Source organism: Hemitrygon akajei, chromosome 8 (genome assembly GCF_048418815.1).
Source record: "Hemitrygon akajei chromosome 8, sHemAka1.3, whole genome shotgun sequence".
NCBI classification, from domain to species: domain Eukaryota; kingdom Metazoa; phylum Chordata; class Chondrichthyes; order Myliobatiformes; family Dasyatidae; genus Hemitrygon; species Hemitrygon akajei.
Window position 1 is genome coordinate 97,391,500 of NC_133131.1, and position 21,866 is coordinate 97,413,365.

The following is a 21,866-nucleotide window of genomic DNA, read 5'->3' on the forward strand; positions in this document are numbered from 1 at the left end:
CTGCTTCCAGTTTTTTCCTCTGCTTCAGTCCACAAGCCAGCTCGACCATTTCCAGTTCACATTGCTTTACAGAAGTCTCTCCGATTGTGTGGGGTTTCTTTTGTTTGGCAGTCTGGTAAGCAAATTTATAGGATGCTTCAAAGAAAAGTTTTCGTGAGATTGGCCAGTTACTTTGCATGAGCACCTGCAGACAATAGGTCTGCGATCACATTTGATCTGGTAGCGGGTCTTATAGTTACAGTACGTAATTTTGAAGAAGTGCTGAGTCATGCTGTAAATGATATTTTGAGATATTTGTAACAACTGTAATGTGATATGAAAATATCTGTGATTTCTGTTCATAACAAAGTCATGAGTATGGCTAATACTACTGTAGTTTGTTGCCTACATTCATAATTGAAGGAAATGCTGATTTCAGTTACAGGTTAGTGAAAATAAAGATATAAATTTTTCCTATCAAAGTTCTCTCCTGGTCTAGATCCTTTTTGACATGGGTCTGAGGTGGAATGTACACTGCTACTAAGATAATGACTAAAAAACTCCTGTAGCAGATAAAATGGATGACACTTGATCGCTAGATGTTCCAGGTCGGGTGAGCATGACTGGGACAGAACTGTCACTTTTGTTTGCCTCAAGGAGTTAATCATAAAGCATACTTCGCTTCCTCTGCCTTTAAAGATTCAACAGACCTATCTTGGAGGTGAATCATGAAGCCAGCAAGCTGTACTACTGAGTCCTGAATGGTGGGGAATAGCCAAGTCTCCATGAAACAAAAAGCACAACAGACTCTGATGTCCAACTGGTGCAGCAATCTTATTCCGAGGTCAGATTTTACTTTCACGAGACTGGCCAGCAGAAAGGCTCTAGATCAGGGGTTCCACTCAAGCATATTGGAAGTTGGAACTCTCTTCTCTTTAAACAAACTTTTAATCCAGCACAGCATCCTCTTTTCCACTGTCTTAAAGGGGAACCACATTTGTATCCGGAGACTGCTGAGATTTGTCAACTTTTGAGTAGTGATAGATTTCTTAAATGCCTTAACACAATGTTGCTTACTGTATTGCCCATGGCTGTCGCTGTGGCTTTCAGCTGTAGCAGTGTAAACCAGGAACATTTGAAGATTTTCATTGGAACACCTCACATGAGATGCCTTCTTGGTAGCACCACTGGAAATGACTGAAGGTGAATACTAACTTTTTATTAAAAAAGCTGTGCTTTATACGTAGTTGGAATTATCTGTGTGTCCGATTAACAATTGAGCTTGCACTGTTCCATGTTTTGTGATATTGATGTTTTATTTTTTAATGAAATTAGAGCAAATATAAATCACAAGAAAGAAGTAAGCTGAGTTATATTGCCTTCTATGTTAATCATTTCAGAATATAACTATTACATTTACTGGTTAAGAATGTGTTGGAATTAGAATCTGATGAATTGGTGGTAAAATGTTGGAAGTGTAATATGGTTTGTATAGATGTGGGGTATAGTGGTCTGATGCAAAAAATATAAAATACAGTATCAGGAATTGTGAGCGTACCTTACAGGCAGAGTGCTTGTTACAAGATGGAGATTCAGCGACATGTGAGGATGCTAGGATAAGTGACGAGTGTAGCAATAACAGGCTACATTTATTTCTAGGGACTCTGATCTACTTTGTCATTGAGACAACTTTTTATTTGACTTATGGCATCAAGGATCCCCAGGGAAACTTTAGTGATTGGGAATCTGTTGAAATGGTCCACCCGCTTCATTGATGCCCAGCACAAAAGGAAAATGTTTTGATTGCTGGAGAGCAATCAGCGAAGACCCATGACAATGCTTCAGGAGTTCTAGAGATAAATCCGAGACTCAACCATTGTTTCCTCATTTCCATCAGAAACAATACTCATTGAAGACAAATGACAAGGATACTAGAGATTACTTCTATTGAAATCACGCCCTGAATTAAGATGGTCCAAATCAGAATGATAAAACATTCCTAATTTTCTTGAACGCATGCAGCTCCAACACTGAAGAAGCTCAGAACCTTCTAGGACAAACCATAAAATCAGACACCTTAAATATTTACTCCCTCTAGAATCTGATATGAGCACAGAAAGATCTTTTGTTGGCTGCTGTGGATCTGATAGTCTAAATAATTTTGCCTGCTCCATTTTATAAATTTCCTATCTCTCTATTATCCATAAGGACAAAGACAGCGTGTGCACAGAATTGCCAAGTTCTACTCAGTGTGCATGTCACCAGTTTGATGCAAATTTGAACAAATGATACACCTAAGTCAAGATCTGTGAATTCATTTGCATTCCTGCTTAGTGGAAGGCCAGAAATGTTAACCTTTCTCTTTCCACAGATGCAGCTTGACAGGCTAAATTCAACCAGCATGTTTGTTTGTTTTGGTTTTATTTGCTTTCCAACCTATAAGCAATGACTCTATAGCCCTAGTCCAGAGTGCCAACTTGATCTGTATCTCCTACCCAGGAGGGTGATCGCTTGTCTTGTGGTTCGTCGGGAAAGTATGGCCTGCTTCAATAATCCATCGCAAGGAGTGAGAACGTGTCTGTGGATTGCAGCCAGAGCGATGGCTATCCTGGGATTCGAGTCAGGGAATGACAGCCTGCTCCAACTGAACAACCCAGGGGCACTAAACTAGGAAAGTTTGGGGTTCCTTTTGAGAGAGTAAACATCCAAGTGGGCCTTTCACTTTGCAAAATAACAGTTGTGAAAGCCAGGAAACAATTTGCAAGGTTATTAGTTTGTAATCTTAAATTCTGATTTCTGCTGAACGATAAACGTTTCTCTTCGGCTTCATTCTGTCGAGTATTTCCAACATTCGCCGCGCTTCCCGAATAAAATGAGCTACTGCAGCCGTGTGTCACGGGCGCGCGCACTATCGGTCCGGAGCGCGCTCCCGCTAGCTCGTCTTCTGTGCACGCGCACGCCCTCCGTCGCGGGTCAGAGGTGGAAAGAAAGATGGCAGCGGCCGCGGTGGAGACAGCGCATGTTGCGCGATGTGCGAACCGGAGTCCGCAGGCGGTGTCATGGGGCCGAGGAGGGTGTGTGGCGATCGCGTCCTGTCATTCCATCGTGATTTACCAGCCTGAGGTAAAGACGGAAATCGGAGCCGGCTCCATTGCATTCTGAAGCGGTTAGGAGGGCTGGGAATCCAGGGGAGTACAAACGTATGCCCCTGCAATCTCATCTCTCACCTGTCAATAATATGGAATATATCCAGTCAGGGGACTTAATCACTTTGCCCTTCAAGAAACTGGACACTATCTCTAGCATCTGAGCATTCTTCAGTCTGATCTCACTAATGTTTATGTTCTTCTAGCTAAGTACTGATGCGAAGTACTGTACTCATTTAAGATATCATCCACTTTTTTCGTCTTCAAGCATAAATTCCCTTGAGTGGAGTTCTCCACTCCCTCCTTTTCCACTTTCTCTTGACATGTGTAGAAACCTGGGATTCCCTTTAATCCTATCCGGCAAGGATTTTATTGACTCCCTTCTAGTTTTAGACTAAATTAACTAATTTCTTCTCATCCAAGGTCCCTATACTTTGCCATCCTTGTCCTTCTCTTTTACTGGAACAAACCAGTCCTGAACTCTGTGTAGCTGGTCTTTAAACAACCTTCACGTGTGTAAACAAATCTGTTCAATTACTTCCTCCTGTTTGATGCCCTCATAACTTGCACTTTCCCTAACTTAAAACTTTCATATAAGGTCTGCTCTTACCCTTATTCACAGCTATCCTGAAGTTTAAGGATGAACACCAGAAAGTCTGCAGATGCTGGAAATCCAAAGTAACACACAAAATGCTGGAGGAACTCAGCAGGTCAGGCAGCATCTGTGGAAATGAATAAACAGTTTTCAGGCCGAGACTCTTCAGGATGTAAAGTTTAAGGAGCTGTGATTGCTCAATGATTGATATGTCAGTCATCTAGCAAGGCTAATTGGTTTGTACAAGATCCATTTTGCTTCGCCTCTAGTTGAATTGTTCACGTCCTGTTTCAAGAAAACCTTGTGGATAAACTGACATTCTGCTCCATCGGAACTTTTTGCACAAGGGGTTCCCAGTCAGTGTTGGGGAAGTTGAAGGCATCCATAGTGATAACCCTGTTGACTTTGTTCCTTTCCAAAACTTCAAATGTTCCTTTGTTATCAAAGTATACAAGTCTGAGATTCTTCAGTTCTCTGGGTGACCATGAAACCAAGACAGAAAAGAAGAAAAACTTGCCTGTATATCTGCCACTAAATGACCCTATGGCTATTTTGGGTTCTGTAGTACAATCCCATCAGAATGGTGGTTCCGGTTAAGGTGTAACTTGTCCCAGTTTTACAGGATTTTGATCAGAAATGTGGGCAATTCCTCACTTCACACAGATGCTGCTTGACCCGCTGAGTTCCCTTAACACAGTAGTCCTCAACCACCAGGCCGCAAAGCATGTGCTACCGGGCCGTGAGCAAATGATATGATTTGGTGGTATGAAGTGATATGAGTCAGCTCTTTTGTTTTCATCTTTAAATAAAAGTTGCACTTTTGAGGTCAAATGCAGGAGTAAAGTATACATTAAATGGCAGGACCCTAGGAGCATCTGTGTACAGATTGGTTTAGGAGTGCAAGTCCTTTGCTCCCTGAAAGTGGTAACACTGGTATAAACGCTGGTAAAAAAGTGTTCTTCCTTTCATCAGTCAGGGTGTTGAATAGAGAAGTTTGTATGTTGTTAAGTTGTATAAATCTTTGGTCAGGCCACATTTGGAGTATCAAGTGCAGTTCTAGTTGTTGTATTACAGTAAGGAGTAGAGGCTTCGGAAAGGGTGCAGGACAGATTCACCAGGATGTGGCCTGGATTAGAGATTATTAGCTACTAGGAGAGATCGGACAAACTTGGGTTGTTTTTTTAAATGGAGATTCAGAGGCTGAGGAGCAACCTGATAGAAGAACATAAAATAACGACAGGCATAGGTTGAGTAAGTTATACAAGTTTTCTTCCCAGGGTGGAATTATCAGATATTGGAGATTTGATTTTAAGGTAAGAGGAAGGAAGTTTAAAGGAGATTTCGGAGTCATTTTTTTCTTTATACTGAATGGTAGGTGCATGGAAGGAGCAGCCAAGAATGTGGTGGAAGCAGATAAAATATTCCATCACAGGCAAAGCCACAAGAAAGCAGCATCCATTATCACAGACCCTCACCATTCAAGCCATTCCCTTTTATCGTTATTACCATTGGGAAGGAGGAGGTACAGAAGCCTTAGGTCCCCCACCATCAGATTCAGGAACAGTTATTACCTTACAACCATCAGGCTGCTGAACTAGCATGGGTATCTTCAATCACCACTACTCTGAACTGATTCTACAACCTACAGACTCATTTTCAAGGGTTTTCCATCTCTTTTTCTCAATTTTTGTTATATATACAGTTTATTGTTTGTAAACTGGGTGTTTGTCAGTGTTTGTTTAGGTATAGTTTCTTGTGGAATTATATTGTATTTCTTTTTTTTCTGTAAATGCCTGCAAGAAAATGAATCTCAAGATAATACATGATAATAAATTTACTTTGAACACTTAAGCTGCATTTAGTTAGGCACATGGACAGGCAGGGAATGGAAGGATATAGTCTGCATACAGGCAGATGGGATGAGGTTGGCTTCTTCTTCTTCTTGTCACCCAGCTTATGGTGCATTACCGCCACCTTCTGCTCCGGAGTGTAGATCAGACAATACACTTACATTCTACATCCCTTCACCCATTCACACATACCCTAATCTACACTTTAACCTTGCTTCTTTGGCCACACTAGTACCCTATTCCTGCTTATCCATCATATCCTGTAAAAAAAAAACCCTGTATCCCTTAAGAAAGCTAAAAGTGCCCTGACCTCTGCTCTCTCACCCATGTCCAGTAACCCTTTTAATGTGAATTCCTGCACCCCCAATTCCTTTAGATTAATTCTCATCATCTCTCTCTGTATCCCATACTTCCTGCAACTCAGAATTACATGTTCTACTGACTCCTCTTCCTGACATTCCTCACACAAAACCTGTCTGGTGTTTCCCTATCGTTTTCAGTGTTTTGAGGTTGGCTTGGCATCATGTTTGGTGCAGATATTGTTGCTGAAGGACTTGTTTCTATATTGTGCTGTTGTATGTTCTGAGCTTCAAGCTCATCTGCAAACTCCCTTTCATCTAAAATTCCTTGGTTTCTGTATCGTTGAACTTGAATTTGAGAAACTCCAGGATCATCTTGGATATAATAGAATGCTTAATGTCATAGAGTTTCCCAATGATGGTCTTAAAAATACAATAAAGAGCACTTTTAATGCCACTTAGCGACAAAGAAAGGTTTGCGGTCAATTTTTGACTCTTGCAATCTCAGGTGATCAGAAACACTACACAATCATTTAACACGTGAAGTTATAATTAGTTGATTATAGGGAACCATAGTGACAGTTAGTTCATAACAAGGTTACATTTGAACTAGGAGAATCCTGTGGAACGGCTTCATCCTACTTCTGCTCAGCAACACCATCTGAAACTAGAAGGTGAAATTTCACTTGTGAGCCAAGGATACATACCCAGTTGCAGCTCTCAACTACCTTTTACCACTCCATTCTTTTTGAGTTGTCATAGTGCTTATCTCATGACCAGCACTAGATTTTAAAATACTTCCTCTGACTAAATCCTGGGTGGTTCACAGTTTTTTTTGATCCTATTGCAGTATATCAACACCAACATTAACTCCTGTCATTTTTCTCAGCAAGGGTCTGTGAAAGAATCATTTCATTTACGACTTTGATATTCCCCTTGACACAGAGTTGAATTTTGGCCTCCATATCATCTTCAGCATCACCAGCTTCTGTTCCTAAACATTTTTGATTTTCACCTCTGCTGAAGATCTGTTACTGAAACCTTCATCCATTTCTTTATCATCTGATTCCAAAAGTCTTTTAGGCCAACCTGTCATCTTGCATCTCTATGAATTTCAGCCTAACCAGAACTTTGCAGCTGTTAATCTAATGTAGGAGCCATGTGTCTATTTTCTATCTGCACTGTGTTTTGTGCTGCGTGTTTTTTATAGTAGTTAGTTAAACGGGTAGGGGCATGGTAAAAATCCAAGAGTAAAGTATTCATGCTTTGTCAGAGTTAGAGACAGCTGGGAATGATATATTTTTTGTTGACTGGTTAACTTTGCTTAAAATCACTAATTACATTTAATTGTGTTTAATTACATTGAAGAAAGCTTAAGTATGTTTATTATGCTAAGATTTTATTTTGTTATATTGCTAGTTTTAGTTTCATTAGTTTTATCACTTCAAGACTGTTTAGTTTGCTTATTTCTTAATAAGCGATTGAATGTATTCTTTGATTTGGAACCTTTTAACCTTTTTTGGATTTAATGGAGGCATGTTATGCAAGATTTAATCCCCTCTCCCCAAGTGATAAGTCTCTAAGCAGTGTTGGTTTGTTCGAGTAGCCTCTACACCTAACTTCCATCATGTGTGGTGGCCTACATTGATTCCTAACTGATAACACTTGCATTTAAAAACTTTTGTCCTTTATTTCAAATCCTTTTATAACTTTTTTGTTTACTTATTAATCTTTCAGCTGTATAACCATGATATCCATGCTTTTCTGGTCTGTTGCATCCTTTAATTTTAGTTCGCAGATCTGTAACTTCAGATACTCATGTCTCAAGGTTTTCAATTTTGCACCCAGACTGTTACTCTTGTCAATCTCCTTGCTCATTTTAATGTGTTGTTTCTGGTGGCAGATTTTGCTTTACAGTGCTCTTAGAATGTTTTATTATTTTAAAGGCACTTTATAAAGTAAAGCTGTTAAATTTTACATGAAACACAATAATGAAAGTTTGTTGCGATCTAATACTTTGGCTGCTTTTTGATTGATGTAAATGGTTTTTTTAAACTGTGGGATCACTTTTGAGTGAAATTGTCTTTCTTTTAGTTACCTTATCTAAACTTCTATTCTCCCATGACTCACCATTGTACTCATGAGAAGAAGGAAAAAAATTTTATCTAGGAATTGTCAACCATGTATATCGATGACTAATTTAGAGGAAAGAGAAATACACTGGGATATTGACAATGAGTAAAAATTCTACAGTTAGAATAATGTTGATTTAAGAGAAGCTTGGTGTAAGAAGGATTTGCTACCTCTCTCCCAGATGAGCTAACTCTTTTTTAAGCTCGATTTGATGTTGCCAATACTGAGCCCCTGAAGAGAGCTGCTGATGCGGCCTGCAGCTTGGTCATCTCTGAGGCCAAAGAATGCAGGTGTTTCCTGCGAAGTTGCATGGCTGTGGGACCAGACGGTATCCCAAGGCGGGTACTCAGAATGTGTGTAGCACAACTGGCAAGTGTGTTTACAGACCTTTTTAATCTCTCCCTCTCCCAGTGTAGAGTGCTCTCCGCTTCAAATTATCCACCATTGTCCCTTACCAATAAAAGATCAAGGTAACATACCTGAATGACTGGCATCCTGTCACACTCACCTCAATAATAAGCAAATACTTTGAGAGGCTGGTCAAGGATTACATATGGAGCATGCTACTGTTACGAAGGATGAACAGCTGATGGCCCAGAAGGGTGCAGAGTTGCCCATGTCCCCCCCGGGAGAATCGCAAAACCGTTACTGTTGCTATGCTGCTAATGAGAGAGAGATGGAACAAAAACATGCCAGAACTTCTGCTACTGATAAGAGAGGGGAGAGAGACTTGTTGATTCACCATATTATGACTTCTGAGAGACATGGCTTCTGAGAGGGTTGTTTATCTTGTACCATTCTGTTCATTAAAATTCCTCAGTGGACAGCCGGAGTGGGCTGGTTTGATGGACAAAGCCATTCAAAAGTGATTGACACCTGAGACCCTGTGAGTAGGGATAAAAGTGAGGTCTGGGGAGACACCCCTCAGACACACCAGGAGACATACTATTGAGCACTGCTTGAGTGTTGGAACCCACGAGAAGGTGTGGGGCATCGGGGACCGAACAAAGGATCGGTCAGTTTAACTCTCAGTGTTATAGCAGGGCCGGTGGGGGCTTGTGTGTGTGTGTCTGCCCTTGCCTGGGTGACGGGTCCACCACAGAAGAACGGTCCAGCTGAAGGATAGAGGGGTCATACCTGAATGGCCACAACAACCCGACGGATCAAAAACATAAAGGAAGGTTTGCCTGACTGTAGCTGTTACTGCTCGCTCGCTCACTCTCTCTCTCTCTCTCTCCAACAATTACAACACCACGACCAACATCTACCTCAGCACGTATGAACTGAACTGAACTTTATATTCACATATGACAATTCATTATCCCCTAGACATCGATAGAGCTTGTTTATTAATGATTATTATTATACCCACACTTTTAGGTTTAGTATTGCTAACGTGTATTATCTATATATTTGCATTGTTGATATTGATTTGTATATTTTACTAATAAACACTGTTTGAAAATAGTACCACCAGACTCCAATGGATACTTCTTTCTCTGCTGGTTAGACACCAAGTTACAGGGTACTTAACACTACCACCCAAACTGGACCCCCTGCATTTCACCTACTGACACAACCGATGGACAGAGACTCAGTAGCCACTGGTTTACACACCGTCCTTGCACATCTGGAGAGGAAGGATGCTTATGTGAGAATGCTGTTCTTGGACTACAGTTCAGCATTCAACACCATCATTCCCTCCAGGGTCAACAAGAAGCTTAGAGACCTCAGCCTTCACCCTGCTTTGTGTAGCTGGATTTTGGACTTCCTGTCAGATTGCCGACAGGTGGTAAGAGTGGGCTCCTTCACCTCCACCCCTCTGACTCTCAACGCAGGAGCTCCTCAGGGCTGTGTACTATGTCCCCTTCTTTACTCCCTGTATACCCATGATTGTGTCGCCACTTAACTTAATCTGCTAATTAAATTTGCTAACGACACAGTGGTGTCAAGAGAACAACCTCTCCCTCAATGTTGCAAAAACAAAGGAGCTGGTTGTGAACTACAGGAGGAATGGAGACAGGCTAGCCCCTATTGACATCAATGGATCTGGGGTTGAGAAGGTGAACAGCTTTAAGTTCCTCGGCGTAAACATCACCAAGGATCTCACGGGGTCTGTACATATTGGCTGTGTGGTAAAAAAGGCACAACAGCGACTCTTTCACCTCATATGGTTGAAGAAGTTTGGTATGGGTCCTGAAATCCTAAGAAATTTCTATAGGGGCACAATTGAGAGCATTGTGACTGGCTGCATCACTGCCTGGTACGGGAGCTGTATTTCCCTCAATCTCAGGACTCTACAGAGAGTGGTGCAGTCAGCTCAGCACATCTGTAGATGTGAACTTCCCACTATTCAGGACATTTACAAAGACAGGTGTGTAAAAAGGGCCTGAAGGATCATTGGAGAACCGAGTCACCCCAACCACTAACTGTTCCAGCTGCTCCCATCCGGGAAATGGTACCGCAGCATAAAAGTCAGGACCAACAGGCTCCGGGACAGCTTCTTCCACCAGGCCATCAGACTGATTAACTCTTGCTGACACAGCTGTATTTCTAAGTGATATTGACTGTCCTGTGTACATACAGTACTATTTATTATAAATTACTATAAATTGCACATTGCACGTTTAGACAGAGACGTAACGTAAAGATTTTTACTCCTATATGAAGGATGTATGTAATAAATTCAATTCAATTTAGATTCAAGAACAACCTTTTGAAAAGTTAAGATAACTTTTATCTTAACTAATATGGCACCATGGCTTTTTGCAGAAAGTATAATACAGGGAAATAGGATAGTGGTGTGAATGTGGAAACTCCATTGTCATAAATTAGTAGAGGAACAGGTATATGAAAAATGAGAAAACTGAGAGCTAGCTTTGTGCATGACTGCATGTAACATGAGAAAGAAATAATGCAAATTTCACTTTCTTGAAACTGTGTTTCCTACCTGTTTAGAAAATCTGGGCACCTTAGAAGAGATGGAAAGATAAATATCTCAAATTGTATAACCTTTAGAAAGGATAGGGGATTGGGAAGAAGGGTTCAAAATATTGAAAAAGAGACTTGACTAGATAAAGATTTACTGGCAAATATAATAATAGGGATGTTGAAGTAAGTGGCAAAATCAGAAAGTTCTGAAAATTAAAACTTCATGGTGACCAATGGGAACAATTCACATAACAGTAGCAGCAGTTTTGGGTATATCTGCAAATGGCAATTAACAACTGGATATTTTTTTATTTGGAGAAGAGTAATGGACCAGAGTTAATTAATCAGCTGAACTTAAGGGGAAAAAATTGCAAAGACTGGATATATATGTGCATTCAATTTCCTACTTTGAGAGTGAGAAGGCTGAGTTACAAACAGAAGTATGAAGGCTATATCAGAGATAGGTATTCTACACAGGTGTGTGGACCCCACTGTCACTGGTGGTAGAGACATTTAAGAGACTCTTAGATAGTCACGTGGGTGAAAAAAATGGATGTTTATGTTTATAGAGAAGGTTAGATTGATCTTGGAGTACCTTAAACAAATCATGGACTGAAGGCCCTGTACTGAGCTATATGTTCTGTGTTCTAAAAGCTTTAATCTTAATCCAGGGCGGTTTGTGTACTTCTACTTTCCCCTCTGGTTATTGGGAGTGCACTCATGTGCTTTCAGTCGCTTTGGTAGTTGTTCAATAGAAATCTGATGATTTTTTTAGGTTTTGTTAGCTAATCATTATTAACTGAATCTTAATATAATTACTCATCTTTGACCCAACAGAAACTAAGTGTGACTGAAATTCTGAATGGACATAAAGGAAGAGTTAACTGTGTGCAATGGGTTCACAGAGAGGGTTGTGGTAAGTGCTGATAGACAGCTTTTTAAAGATTTTAAGTAAAAAAAAATTGAAAATTAATCCTAAATTCATAATACATTATATTGATAATACAATAGAATAATCTACAGATTATTGTTTACATAACTAAACTAAACTTTTGACACTTAAGCATTGCCTGAACATTTGGCTAGATCTTACTGACTATTGCTTTCACTTTGGAGCAGTGCCACTGCGGATTGGTTATTGAAGTGGCAGTAAGCTCTAGACTTTCTACACATCCAATCAAATACGGAAGTCCAGGATTAGCTATAAAATTTCAAAGGCAGATCCAGTTTGATTGTCACTGGACACAACATAGGTTGGTTCATTGGAGTCAATTATGACTGAGATTCTGCAACATTTACAGTAGCTGTATGCTTAGCCAAACCTTGTGTCAAGTCAGACACTCATTCATTTCACCGGGGATTGTAGGGCAAAGAATTAAATGTGAACATTAATCAGTTTATTTTAAATTGTGTTTTTACTTATTTGTAAGTGCTTTGAGATGTTTTTGGCCTTTTATTACTTGTACGTTTTATAAGTGAGAAGTTATAGATGGGGCTTTACTTGGTTGTCAAATTTGCTGTGGCCTGTGGTTTTCTTACTGGAGAAGGGCACCTTGTCTCTGATCATACTGTGGCCATTCTGGATATGGAGCTGAAGCCAGCATGATCTGGTCTATAATAGTTCCTGCTGTTACTGCTTTAACATCAGAATAAATTAATCTTTCCCAAAGATTCCTTGAATTATCACTTTGAAACTGGACCTGTATTCTTTATTTTTGCTGATTAGTATTTATGGGGAAAAAGCATGGTTCTAAGAAATTTCATAAACATTGATGAATATTCTTGTGATAGTTTAGACATCGCTTATGTGTTTGAAATAAAACAAAATGCTTAACACTCATTAGCCAACACAGCAGCCGAGGAAGGAGAAACAGTTAACAATTCAAGTTGAATGTTAACTCTGTTTTACTTTCCACGAATGCTGTGCCGCATGTTAAGATTTTCCAGCTTTGTTTTTATTTCAGATCTTCAGGGTTTACAGTTTCTAATGTTTGTGAATTTGTTTTTTGGTATTTGTTTAAATTTGCCAAAAATCTAATGCCTGTTAATGATTTCAATGAATTATGCAGTCCACAGTAGGGTACATTTTGAATACAGTACACAGTAGGGTACATTTACCTATGAGTTCTGAGACAGAATTAATTAACAGTTCAGTCTTTGCAGTTACCAATGCCATTAACTTTGATTAAAAGCTGCACCCTTGCTCATTTGCTCTTCCAGTAAGAACATTCATAAAATGTGATGTGCTGTCTAAATCATGGTGGCTCTGGAGTTTTGAGCAACTGTAAAAGTGACCTTGTGTGTATGTACGTGTTTGTTCATGTGTGGTGGGAGGATGGAGGTCAAATTAAATTATGGCCAGTATCTCAGCAGGATGGAGAACAATTCTGGTTTAACCATAACTGCCCAAGGAGTATTGAAAAACTAAAGAAACAAATTTGATCAAATAATCAAGTTCTGATCTCCTTTGACATGTTTGATTCAATATAAACTTTGAGACTAATTTGAAAATATCTTGTGCAATTTCCAGTACATTATCCAATACAGTTATTTACATCAGACATATGGACATTTTGTCTCAACTGGGTCATACTGGATTCCAATCCTTAGGACCTGCCTCCAATGCTATTTTAACAGTGTATCATTGGGAGTAATATTTAGTGAATTACAAGAGTACGAGTTTGAGACTCAGAATAACTTTACTTTTCCTGACGAAGGGTCTCGGCCCGAAATGTCGACAGCGCTTCTCCCTATAGATGCTGCCTAGCCTGCTGTGTTCTACCAGCATTTTGTGTGTGTTGTTTTTTACTTTTCCTTTAGATGTTTTAATTTATATCTTACCTAGACAAGAGGATAAGGACTTAGAGACAGCTTTAGTGTTCCTTGTGCTTGGTTTTCCATTTAGTTTCTATGTCTAATTAACTTTCCCATGGCACTCGATTGCTTAAGAGGGTTAATGTAGGGAATGCAGGCCTTGAATATCATAATCAACAGTTGTCCACAATACTTTGATGTAGAGCAGTGCACGAGTTGTTGAGTAAAGAATTTTTTTCAGAGCCAACATTGCATCTTAAATCTTACTCTCTTTGGATCTTCAACCAGTGCTTACAACTTTTCAGCCAATTGTCCATTATCTGCTTCCAAAATTTTATATAATGAGCTTGCATCCCATTCTGAAAAAAAGATTATAGGTACATTTCACATGATTTCTCTGCAATGAAGGAGCCAAAATCTGCATACGATAATGTGGAAATGGTTGTTTCAAGTTTTTTTAAAATTTGAAAGCAAAGTTTGCTCTGGAATAATGTACTTTAAAAATAAATATTGTTGATCAATGATCCAGGTGTAGAATCTAATGCTGAAGGTTTTGCTATAATTGTTTGATACTAGGAAATAAGGTAAGATCTGTGTCTATTGTGTTATTCTGCTTAGAATTAAATGATTTACTGAGAACTGAATTCAAATATTTGGGTTCCAGATCCAGAGGTGGAGCTGGTGTCTGGAGCATCTGATAACTGTCTGATCGTTTGGGAGTTGCAAAATTCTAAAGTAAGTGTTTCAGGTTTTGAAGTATCTATGTTTTTTTCATTGGGTTCTCATACTTCAGGAAAGTATGATTCTCTATATTACAGATGTGTGACAAGTACAAATCAACATAGCAATTTATTGTTTAAAATTTTTGTACAAGAATTTAGAAACAATATCTTTGAATTTCCTCAAGTTTCTTTTTCTGAAGTGATATATTGTGGCCTTTGGAAAAAGTATTTTCACACTGTAAGAAATGTACCAAGTAGCGTGTTTACGGTATTGAACCTTTTCTGCACGTTCCTGCCAGCCTCTAGGTAAATAAAGTTTTTCCTCCAGATCCTTTATCCGGAATTCCTCTCAAAAATTCTTCCTTGTTTTGGCCATCTGGACATCAGGTTTTGGTAACATCAGGGCAGCTTCATTAATAAGTGAATACATAACCCAGAAAAGATAATGGCCTTCCTCTATCTCCTTGCCTTCGCCCTTCAGATGTTTTAGTGAAATCTTTGGTGACACCTTTGTCATTTCATACATTTCCAAAATCTTATTCATCACCTCCTTGTCAGGCACCTTCATAAACTCTGTAAATTTCCCTAGAATATTTGTTTTGCAACAAACATCTCACTTGCACAGCATCTCTAATTTCACTGATCTGCCTATGCTGTTTGAGCAAGTGGAGTAAATTTAAACACCTTGTTGTACAAATCATTTTCCAGTTATGTATCATGCTTCTACAGTCTTTCTTAGTGTCTCATTGCTGTATTGTGCTTCTTCATCAACACTGTTCACTGTTGTATACAGTTTGCAGCATCCACCTGGTTGAAAGGGCATTCAGGAGCTGTGTGTGCTGTAACTGCTATATATGAAACTAATGGCCAAGATCAAAGTCCAAAATTGTTGATTGCCTCAGCAGCAGCAGATTCCTCTGTTAAAATATGGAGAAAGCAAGGTTGTGCGGGTAATGTATGAATTTTACTTTCTAATTTATGTCGTAGAAGTTCTGAAAATATGGCATGCAAAATATCAGCAGAATATGAAGCAGCCTTTTTATTGTATTAAGTTTCTTTATGTCACAGTGGGTGCTCTCTATATGTTTTAAAAATTTCATTTTAATCTTTAATCTGTGAATATGGAAGACTTTCTGTTTATTTTATTTATTTAGAGATACAGTGCGGAACGGGCCTTTCTGGCCCAATGAACCACACCACCCTGCAATTTAATCCTACCTTAATCACAGGACAATTTACAACGACCGATTAACCTACTAACTGGTATGTCTTTGGAATGTGGAAGGAAACCTGAGTGCATGGATGAAACTCATGCATTCACAGGGAGGATGTTTGAGCTCCTTATAGATGGCGCTAAAATTAAACTCTGAACTCTGACACCTAAGCTGCAATAGTGTCACATGAACCACCATGTTACCATGGCGACCCATATGATTAAGCATTGTAATTTTTCTGTTGGACATGGTAATATAATGGTTAATTTGATTTAGAGGCTTGTTCAAACCCCACCATGACAGTTGGGAATGTTAAGTTAATTATAAAAACTAGTATTAGAATGCTAGGATCAGTAAAAGTGGCCATGAAACTAATGACTTGCAGGAAAGGAAATTTGCTGTCCTGCTTCTGTCTGGTCAACATATGATCCATGATGCACAAAAGGTTGACTCTTAATTTGCTTTGGGGCAAGATCTGTAGCTCAGAATGCCTATGTGTTTTTGATGCACAAGGAATAGGAGAGTAAATGTGAATTTCATTGCCTCATTGCGTTAACACTTAGCATCAGTACCTTTATTGACCAGCAATGTTGTGATTACCTTACCAGCATGTGTCATGCGTTCACATGTGCTGGACAACTTTTTGGAATACAGAATTACTTGAATGGTTATCTATTGTTTTGATTTTGGGTTTTATTTCTTTTCTTAATGTTTGAGGAGCTTAGTAGTCAAAGTGCTTCCAGTCGTGAATTCTGAATTATTTTTAGTTTGACATCTTCACATTGGCCAAAAGGCCGTTTTGTGGAAACAGTTCATACTAAAAGACTTTATAGAAGAAAATGACAAAGATGTCAGCATGGATTTATGTTTGACTAGTTTAATCTACTACACTGATATAACTGCAACAGTTGACTATAAGGGTTGATATTGGCCATGCAAATAGACTTTTGAATAGATTTATTGCAAAAATTAAAGCACAGTAAATTAAGCGAGTGGTACAACATTGATGAAAAATTGACTGAAAAACAAAGTCAAAATTTTTTGGTGGATTTAGACTTCGAAGAGGAATACGTGAGGTTCTCCAGGGGTTGTAATGGGGTTTCTGTGCTTTCTGACGTACACACATTGGCCACTTTATTAGGTACACTTGTACACCTGTTTGCATGCAAATATCCAATTAGCCAATCATGTGGCAGCAACTCAATCCATAAAAGCATGCAGACATGGTCAAGAGGTTCAGTTGTTTTTCAAATTAAACATCAGAATGGGCAAGAAATGTGATATAAGTGACTTTGACCAGGGAATGTTTGTTAGTGCCAGACAGGGTTTGTGTATCTCAGAAACTGCTGATTTGGGATTTTCATTCACAGGAGTCTCTAGAGTTTACAGATAATGATGTGAAAAACAAAAAAAAAAAACAATGAGTGGCAGTTCTGTGGGCAAAAACGCCTTGTTAATGTGAGAGGTCAGAGGAGAATGGCCAGACGAGTTCAAGGTGACAGGAAAGCAACGGTAACTCAATTAAGCATGTGCTCGAGCAGTGCTCATCTTGGCAGCACATATACTAACATTGGAATGATACAGGGAATATTTGCAAGGATAACATGTAAACTCGTGAAGCGTTCCATAAAAAAAAAGGCGTCTCTGAGTCCACAGCACGTTGAACCTTAAAGCAGATCAGCTATAGCAGCAGAAGACCACACCAGGTTCTACTCTTGTCAGCTAAGAACAGGAAACTCAGGTTAGAGTGGGCACAGGCTCACCAAAACTGGACAGATGAAGGTTGGATAAATATTAAATGCTCTGATGAATCTCAATGTCTCCTGTGACTTGCTGGTGGTAGAGTCAGAATTTAGTGTAAGCATCATGCATCCATGGATCCATCTTGTCTGGTATCAATAGTTTAGACTGCTGGTGTGGGGAATGTTTTCTTAAGCCCCTTAATACCACTTGAAAATACTTTTAACTGTCACAGCCTACCTGAGTGTCATTGCAGTTCTTGTGTATCTCTTATGGTCACAGTCTATTTATCTTCTTATGGATACTTCCGGCAGGGTAATGTGTCATGTCACAAAGCACATGTCACCTCAAGCTGGTTCCATGAACATGACATTGAGTTTGGTGTACTCTAACAGCCTCCAGAGTAACCTAATCTCAATCCCGTAGAACACCTTTGGTATGTGGTGGAACAGGAGATTCGTAGTATGGATCTGCAGCAACTGCGTGATACCATCATGTCAAGGTGTACCGGAATTTCTAAGGAATGTCCCCAGCACCTTGTTGAATCCATGCCATGAAATATTCAGACTGTTCTGGGCGCAAAGTCCTATCCAGTACGAGAGGGGTGTACCTAATAATGTGGCAGTACCAGAAAAGTGTACCCAATAAAGTGGCCACTGAGTGTGTATTAATTAATAAGACCTCAAGACATAGGAGCAGAACTAGGCCACTCAACCTATTGTGTCTGCTCTACCATTCCATCATGGCTAATATATTATCCCTCTCAAGTCTATTCTCCTGCCTTCTCCCTGTAACCTTTGACGCCCTGACTAACCAAGAACCTATCAACCTCTTCTTTAAATATGCTCAATGACTTGGCCTCCACAGCTGTTGTTGGCAATGAATTCCACAGAATCATCACCCATCTGGCTAAAGAAATTCCTTCTTATCTCTTACATAAAGAGTTGGCCTTTTATTAGGAGGCTGTGCCCTCTGGTCCAAGACTCACCCACTATTCCTCTCCATATCTACTTTGTCTAGCCCTTTCAATATTTGATAGGTTTCAATGATATCCCCCCCCCCCCCCGCATTCTTCTAAACTCCAGTGAATATAGGCTCAGAGCCATGAATTGCTCCTCGTACATTAACCCTTTATTCTCGTGAACTTCCCCTGGACCTTTCATAATGCCAGCATGTCCTTTCTTAGATAAGGGGTCCAAACCTGCTCACAATACTGACCAATGCCTTATAAGTCCTAGGATCATATTTTTGCTCTTATAATATAGTCCTCTCAAACTCAACCTGCAACTTAACCTTTAGGGAATCCTGTACCAGGTCTCTCAAGTTCCACCTGTCCTGCTTTTCCCTTTCTTCCAATCTGTCCAACTCTTTCTGCAGACTCCCTGCTTCCTTAACACTACCTGCCCCTCTAACTGTCTTTGTATCACCTGCAAACTTGGCCACAAAGCTATAAATTTTGTCATCCAAATTATTGATGTATAACATGAAAAGGTGCAGTCCCAATACTGACCCCTGTGGAACACCATGGCAGCCAACCAGAATAGGCCCCCTTTATTTCGACTCTTGTCTTCTACCAATCAACAGTCTAATATCCATGCTAGTATCTTTCCTGTAATCCCAAGTGCTCTTGTTAAACAGCTTCATGTGCGGCATCTTGTCAAAGTTGTTCTGAAAAATCCAACTCTCATTTGTCTATACTGTCTGTTATTTTCTCAAAGAATTCCAACAGATTTGTCAGGCAAGATTTCTTCTCAAGGAAACTATGCTGACTTTGGCCTACTTTATTATGCTGTTCCAAGTACCCCGAAACACTCCGACATCTTCCCAACCTCTGAAGTCAGGCTGACTGGCCTGTAATTTCCTTTCTTCTGTTCCCTACCTTCTTAAAGAGTGGAGTGACATTTGCAATTATTCAGTCCTCTAGAACCATTCCAGAATCTAGGGATTTTTGAAAGATTACCAAAGCCTCCATAATCTCCTCAGCCACCTCTTTCAGAACACCGGTGTGTACTCCATCTGGTCCAGGTGATTGATCTACCTTCAGACATTTCAGGTTCCTAAGCACCTTCTCCTTAGTAATAGCAACTGCACTCACTTCTGCTTCCAACACTCTCAAATTTCAGGCATACTGCTGGTGGCCAGAAATTCCTTTGTCCCCCATTATTGCCCTTCCAGCGACATTTTCAATAACCAATCTTTTACTCTTTATATAACTGGAAAAACTTATGGTATCCTCTCTGATATTTTTGCCAAACTTACCTTCATATTTCACCTTTTCTCTCCATATGTTTCCTTTAGTTGCCTTTTGTTGATTTTTAAATCTTCCTCATCCTCTAAATTTTGACCTATTTTTGCTGTATTATCTTTTGTTGCTGTCTTTAAGTTCCCTTGTTACCCACTGTTGCCTCATCCTCCCTTTAGAATACTTTTTCGCCTTTGGGATGTAGCCATTCTGCACCTTCTGAGTATCCCCTAGAAATGCCATCATCTCTGCTCGTGTCCCCTTCCAATCAACTTTGGCCAGCTCCTCTCTCATGTCTCTGTAATTCCCTTTGCTCCACTGTAATGGAGTAAATACATTGGATTTAAGATGCAGGACGAAGTTTCAAAGTCTGCTGCTGCAGGAAGTGTTAAATGTTAAGTGTGAGCTGTTAGGTTCTGGAATGGACAATCTGTAAAAAGTAGTGGAAACGTATTCAAAAGAGAACTGGATAAATGTGCAAAGTGAGAAAGGTTTCAGGCAGTGGTTGGAAAACAGTATTTCTTGTATTTTTCTGTCAAATAACTGCACAGACTAGATATGCTTTCAATGAATCTGTACCAGCAAGAACTGTAAAAAGGACTTCTGAACAGCCACTCGGCTGCAGGGAACTTTCTGGGCTCAGGTGTTTTAGGACAGTTATACTGTATCTTGGTTCCTGGAACCAAAAGTGTCACTTCTTTTCTCCGCTTGTATGCCTTGGGTTCATGCTATAGTGCTGCAGGGTACTTAGTCCTTCTGCAGTGCGCAGATGTTTCAATTAAATGATTGGCATCACAGCAGGTAGCTTCATTAGTTTGTCCATTGAAATGCAGTGACAGCATTCAGGTAACCCAGTTCCATAAATCACAGGATTCGTAAAACGAGTGACACTGAATGAAATTATGTCTTTAATGATCCTGTATCTGTTCCTTCACAAGATGCTTGGGCTTCCATTCATTCATCTGTAGTTGATTTATGATCTTATGTAGGGGTAATTGCTTAAAGCTTCACCTGTGTTATACTTTAGCTTAAAACAACCCATATGAATATTATTTTATTTTAAAACGTTATTTAATGCAACATTTACTCCTTGGAAACCAATGCAGTACTCCACAGTTCTTGTTCCTGACAAACATCTATTTTGCTCAGGGTAGATGAATAATACATGTATATCTTTCAGGTTCATCATCAAATCAACCTTGGCATGCTAAACCAGGAGTCAGTATCTAGTCAGAGAACTGGCAAAACTGTCAAAATTTCTTGTGTAAAAAAATGTTTGCTGCATTTAACTCATTTTGCCTTCCTTCAACACACCAAAAAAAAGCATTAGAATAGAAAAAAATGATTGAAGAAGCTGGGAGAGTCTGAATGGGTAACTGATGGTTTGACAAATAGCTCCATTTTTAACTTGATATGATACTTGCTGTACAGACAATATTCTTTGATACTTCCCAATGTTTTCATGAAAATACTGTTTCACCTTTCCCTTCTAATAAGTTGTTCGAAATGTGTTACTTGTTATCAGATGATGAATTATTCAGTAATAAAACAGGTGTGTTTCTGAACATAGCCAAATTTTGTTTTCCTGGATATGATTTTTGTACATAGTTATTTGTTAAGTAACATCTCTGATGTGCCCTTTGATTGAATCTAGTGTGCTGGAGAGGGTGCAGAGAAGATTCATCAGGATGTTGCTCGAATTCAAGAGAGGATGAATAGGCTGGATTTGTTTTCCCTGGAGTAAGGGAAGTTGAGCTGTGATCTGATAGAGGCATTTAAAATTATAAGAGGCATGGATAGGGGAAATATTAAGAACCTTCTTCTCATAGATGTCCAAAACAGGAGAGCTTAGGTTAAATGTGAAAGGACAAGAGTTTAGAGGTAAAATTTTTCACCTGGAGAATGGTTGATATTGCACATGCTGCCATTGGAGGTATGGAGTCAGATACGATAACAAAATTGAAGAAGCACCTTAATAGGCAATTAAGTAGCCAAAGCATCAAAGGACAGAGAGGTATTGTAGATAGGGGGATTAGTATAGATATATACTAATAGATGGTATGTATGTGCTGGGCCCAATTGTCTGTTTCTGTCAACACACACAAAATGCTGGTGGAACACAGCAGACCAGGCAGCATCTATAAGGAGAAGCACTATCAACGTTTCGGGCCGAGACCCTGCTGTTTGACTCTTACTCCTTG

General features: G+C 39.5%; 1 protein-coding gene across 1 annotated transcript in view; it reads left to right on the plus strand.

The window, feature by feature from the left end:
• Positions 1–2,957: 2,957 nt before the first annotated feature.
• elp2 (elongator acetyltransferase complex subunit 2) overlaps positions 2,958–21,866 on the plus strand; it is a 128,450-nt gene continuing 109,541 nt past the window's right edge. Inside the window, exons 1-4 of the mRNA XM_073054234.1 lie at positions 2,958–3,102; positions 11,771–11,849; positions 14,412–14,482; positions 15,263–15,419. Coding sequence (XP_072910335.1) covers positions 2,971–3,102; positions 11,771–11,849; positions 14,412–14,482; positions 15,263–15,419 — 439 coding nt within the window. The 5' untranslated portion in view covers positions 2,958–2,970. The remainder of the gene's footprint in view (positions 3,103–11,770; positions 11,850–14,411; positions 14,483–15,262; positions 15,420–21,866) is intronic.